This window comes from Nicotiana sylvestris, chromosome 1 (assembly GCF_000393655.2).
Source record: "Nicotiana sylvestris chromosome 1, ASM39365v2, whole genome shotgun sequence".
Classification (NCBI taxonomy): Eukaryota; Viridiplantae; Streptophyta; class Magnoliopsida; order Solanales; family Solanaceae; genus Nicotiana; species Nicotiana sylvestris.
In genome coordinates this window covers 141,336,762-141,340,650 of record NC_091057.1, presented here as the reverse complement: position 1 = coordinate 141,340,650, position 3,889 = coordinate 141,336,762, and the positions used below count along the sequence as shown (strand labels likewise).

The 3,889-nt window shown below is 44.6% G+C and overlaps 2 protein-coding genes across 2 annotated transcripts; both read right to left on the bottom strand.

Moving 5' to 3' along the window:
* Positions 1–221: 221 nt before the first annotated feature.
* On the bottom strand, positions 222–584 carry LOC138875324 (uncharacterized mitochondrial protein AtMg00860-like). The gene has a single exon (XM_070154150.1). It carries the CDS (start codon positions 582–584, stop codon positions 222–224), a length of 363 nt encoding a protein of 120 aa, XP_070010251.1.
* Positions 585–1,025: 441 nt separating this feature from the next.
* LOC138875319 (uncharacterized) lies at positions 1,026–2,180 on the bottom strand. Its single transcript, XM_070154145.1, has 2 exons — positions 1,601–2,180; positions 1,026–1,453 (listed from the first exon to the last, which is right to left on the bottom strand). Exons 1-2 carry the CDS (start codon positions 2,178–2,180, stop codon positions 1,026–1,028), a joined length of 1,008 nt encoding a protein of 335 aa, XP_070010246.1.
* Between the last annotated feature and the right edge of the window lie 1,709 nt (positions 2,181–3,889).

The window sequence follows — 3,889 nt, the reverse complement described above, 5'->3', positions numbered from 1 at the left end:
GCCCAACTTATACTCCAGCTCATAATCAAACTCGGCCAAGAGATCCTGCCACCTAGCCTGCTTTGGTGTGAGCTTCTTCTGTGTCTGAAATTAGCTAGTAGCCACATTATCAATCTTGACCACGAACCTCGACCCGAGCAGATAATATCTTCATGTACAAAGGCAATACACAATTGCAGTCATTTCATTCTCTTGCACCGTGTAAGCCACTCTGTCTCATTTTACTTGCGGCTCTCAAATGTTAAAAGATGCTTATCCTGCATCAGAACACCCCCAATGGCGAAGTCTGAGGCATTTGTGTGCACCTCAAATGTCTTGGCAAAGTCAAGTAACGCCAAGACTGGCTCCTCTATTACATTTGCCTTAAGGCATTCAAATGCCTTTTGACAATGCTCTGTCCAAACCCATAGTGGCTTGTTCTTCTTTATCAACTCAGTCAATAGTGCGACCTTTGCTGAGTATGCACTGATGAACCGACGATAGTAGTTTACAAGGCCAAGGAAGGATCTCAACTGTGTTACCTTTGTAGGTTCCTCCCACTCCTGGATAACGTACCTTATCCTCGTCCATGCGTAGCTCGCCATTGCTAATGACATGGACAAAGAAGTGCACCTTTGATTGTGCGAACTCATATTTCTCCCTTTTGATGTATAGCTCATTCTTCCGCAAGACTTGGAAAATCTTCCTTAGGTGCTCCATATGCTCCTCCAAGGTGTTGTTGTAGATGACTATGTCTTCTATGTAGACTACCACGAACTGACCAAGGTAGGGATGGAAAATCTTGTTCATAACGGTGCAAAATGTGGTCGGTGCATTGGTTAAGCCGAAGGGCATCACCAACCACTCAAAGGCTCCACATCTCATCACACATGTTGTCTTTGCTCATCCTCTTCCGCAATGAGAACCTGGTAGTAGCCCTTTCGAAGATCTACCTTGGTAAAGTACTTGGCTAGCCCAAGTCTATCGAACAAGTTAGCAATGAGCGGGATCGGGTACTTATTCTTCACGATGACCTTATTAAGTGTTCAGTAGTCTATGCACAAACGCATCGATCCATCCTTCTTTTTCTGGAACAATACTGGTGCGCCAAAAGGTTCCTTCAATGGGCAAATAAGACCAGCATCCAGCAACTCTTTCAATTGTTTCTTGAGCTCCTCTAGCTCGGGCGGTGCCATATGATATGGGGCAAATGCGGGTGGCTTAACCATTGGCTCTAACTCAATCTTGTGATCCACCTCTCGCCTAGGCGGCAAGTGCTTAGGCAACTCCTCGGGCATGACATCTTTGTTTTCCTCAAGCAACTTCTTTATGCAAGGCAGCACTATCTCTTGAAAATTCTTGTCTTCCTCTAGACTTGCAATGGTTTCCACGAACGTCGGCTCCCCTTTATTGATCCCCTTGACAACCTGTATAGCTGAGAGTTGTGCTTGGATCTGTCCGTATGGCATAGTCACTGTAGGTACCATGCAAGCCCATTCTATCTCCATAACCAAGAGACGTTGGAGCTAGGGATCGATCAAAGTATGGCAATGTCTAAAGAACTCTTGCCCGAGTATGATGTCAAAGATATCCATAATGGTTATGGTAAAGTTTGTCATACCTTTCCAAGCTCCCAATTTGACACCAACTCTATTAGCTACCCCACGAGAATTTTGTACCTCAATATTCACGGTCTTGATGCGAGAGTTGGTTGGAACAAGCTTCAATTCTAGTCTCTTTGCGACAACCTCAGTCACAAAATTATGAGTTGCTCCAGTATCCACTATTGCACGAGCGGGCTTGTTGTCAATGGTGAGATCCACATAGTGATTGCCATTCTCGGTAGGTTGGATAGATTGCTTTGTGACAGCACCACATAATTCGATCATACCCAATTGTGTGGTTCCCGAACTCTCTCCTTGTGGTTGCTCCTTCCGTTCACGGACCATGGCACTAAGGCTCTTGAGGTCGGGACAATTCCTGAAGCCGTGCGACCCTCTGCATATGTAGCATCCCTTCTTCTCGGCCTGTGCCTTCTTCTCGGTGTAGCCCTGATGACCACTCGACCTTTTGGGATCTCGAGTCTTGGAGTATTGTTGTTGTATCTCCTTGCCTTTGCCACGGTCTCCCCCACCTTTGACATTGTTAACCTTAGACTCCTTGCCATTGCCTTTGTCGTGCTTGTCATGCCTGAAATTCATCAATGATTCCGCCTCCACTATGGCTTAGTCTATATCGGTGACTTGTCGGTGTTGCAACTCCTGCTTAGCCCAATTTTGCAACCCGTCCATGAAGTGGAACAATGAGTCATCATTGGTTAGGTTGGGGATTTGAAGCATAAGGGTAGTGAACTCCTTGACATAGTTACGTATGCTCCCTGTTTGCTTCAATTCCCTAAGCTTGCGTCTTGCCTCATACAAGACATTGTTTGGAAAGAACTGTCGCTTGAACTCCGCTTTGAACTGATCCCATGTGCTAATAGTACATAGACCTTTATCCACGTCGGCCATCTTCCTTCTCCACTATAGCGTGGCAGTCTCTGAGAGGTACAATACCACAATGTTGATCTTGGCCTGGTTGTCCCTGACTTTGCCGTGCCTGAAGTAGTTCTCCAAGTGCCAAAGGAAGTTTTCCATTTCTTGTGCATCACGAACACCTTTGAACACCGGGGGCTTGGGAGCCTCGATCTTGGCCTCCCTCGTTACCACAACATTGATGGTTGCCTCGGTCACGCCAGCCTTGACATGCTCCTCGAGTGACTCTATCTTTGCCTTCATAGCATCGATAGTACTCAAAGCCTCCATGAGTCTGCACTCTAAGGCAGTGATGGTTTGCCTTAGTTCCATCTCAGTCTGAGTACGTACCTCCAAGTTATTTCGGATATTCTCAATCTCTTCAAGAGTGTGCCCCTCAAGAACGCTAAGGGTTCCTTCCTCCTTCCCCAATCATTAGTCAAAGATCTCCACGGCGTCCATACCCGCGTTCAGCTTCATCACCCACTCTTTACCGAGCGAGGCGTCCTCTAGAAGGACCTCCACTTCATCCTCACTTGCCTCAGTGGAAGATGGTTCTCGGGATGTAAGCCCTTCGTTTGACACAACCTCGGGTGGCACCTCCTGGCTCTTGTTGGTGGCATTCCTCTTTTTACAAGGGCCTCACTTGCTAGCAAAATCCTGGATGATGTTGGCTTGGGTGTTGACAGCGTTAATTTCTCCATCGTTCGCCATTCCTTTAGTTGAAACCTTCACTCTGATACCACGTTGTCACGTCCTTAGTTTATAACTAAGTGCACGTGCGGCACTTGACAACTCGCTCACGATCTTGCACAACTTGCTCACGTTCTTGCTATGTCAAGTCAGCCTTACTACACTCAAGATCGCTAAGAGAATGGAATAAAGAACATAAGAGAATTGTTAAAGTAAGCTTTGTATTAGCGAGAACTTGAATTATTTGCTTGATGAATTACAAATGAGTGGCCCCCTTTATATACTAGTCTCCTAGGGGCTAGTGTATAAATTAATTGTTACATAAGTCCTTACTCTTTACAAGATAAGGGCTTTCTCTAGAACTCTCTCCAAACCTAGAAGATTCCAAGGACTTTCCTAGCAAATCTATAGGGATCTCGGATCTTCCTAAGGAAATGTCCATACTTCTCTAGCATATTCTCACAAATGCTAACCTTCCTCCTCTGTATTCTTCCACATAGCATTAATATATGCCAAATGGTGCCTATGTGGCATGATGACACAGCGGGTCATCACAGTAGGGTTTAAATTATATATATATATATATATATATATATATATATATATATATATATATATATATATATATATATATATATATATATATATATATATATATATATATTAAAGTGCTTAGGGAGGTGTAGTCACTATATCCAAATGTA

Coding starts and splice junctions, on each gene's coding strand:
- LOC138875324 (XM_070154150.1), bottom strand. CDS start 584: ATGGCGAGCTACGCATGGACGAGGATAAGGTACGTTATCCAGGAGTGG.
- LOC138875319 (XM_070154145.1), bottom strand. CDS start 2,180: ATGAATTTCAGGCATGACAAGCACGACAAAGGCAATGGCAAGGAGTCT. Junction 1,454..1,600: donor CAAATTGGGAGCTTGGAAAG/GTATGACAAACT, acceptor TGGTACCTACAG/TGACTATGCCATACGGACAG.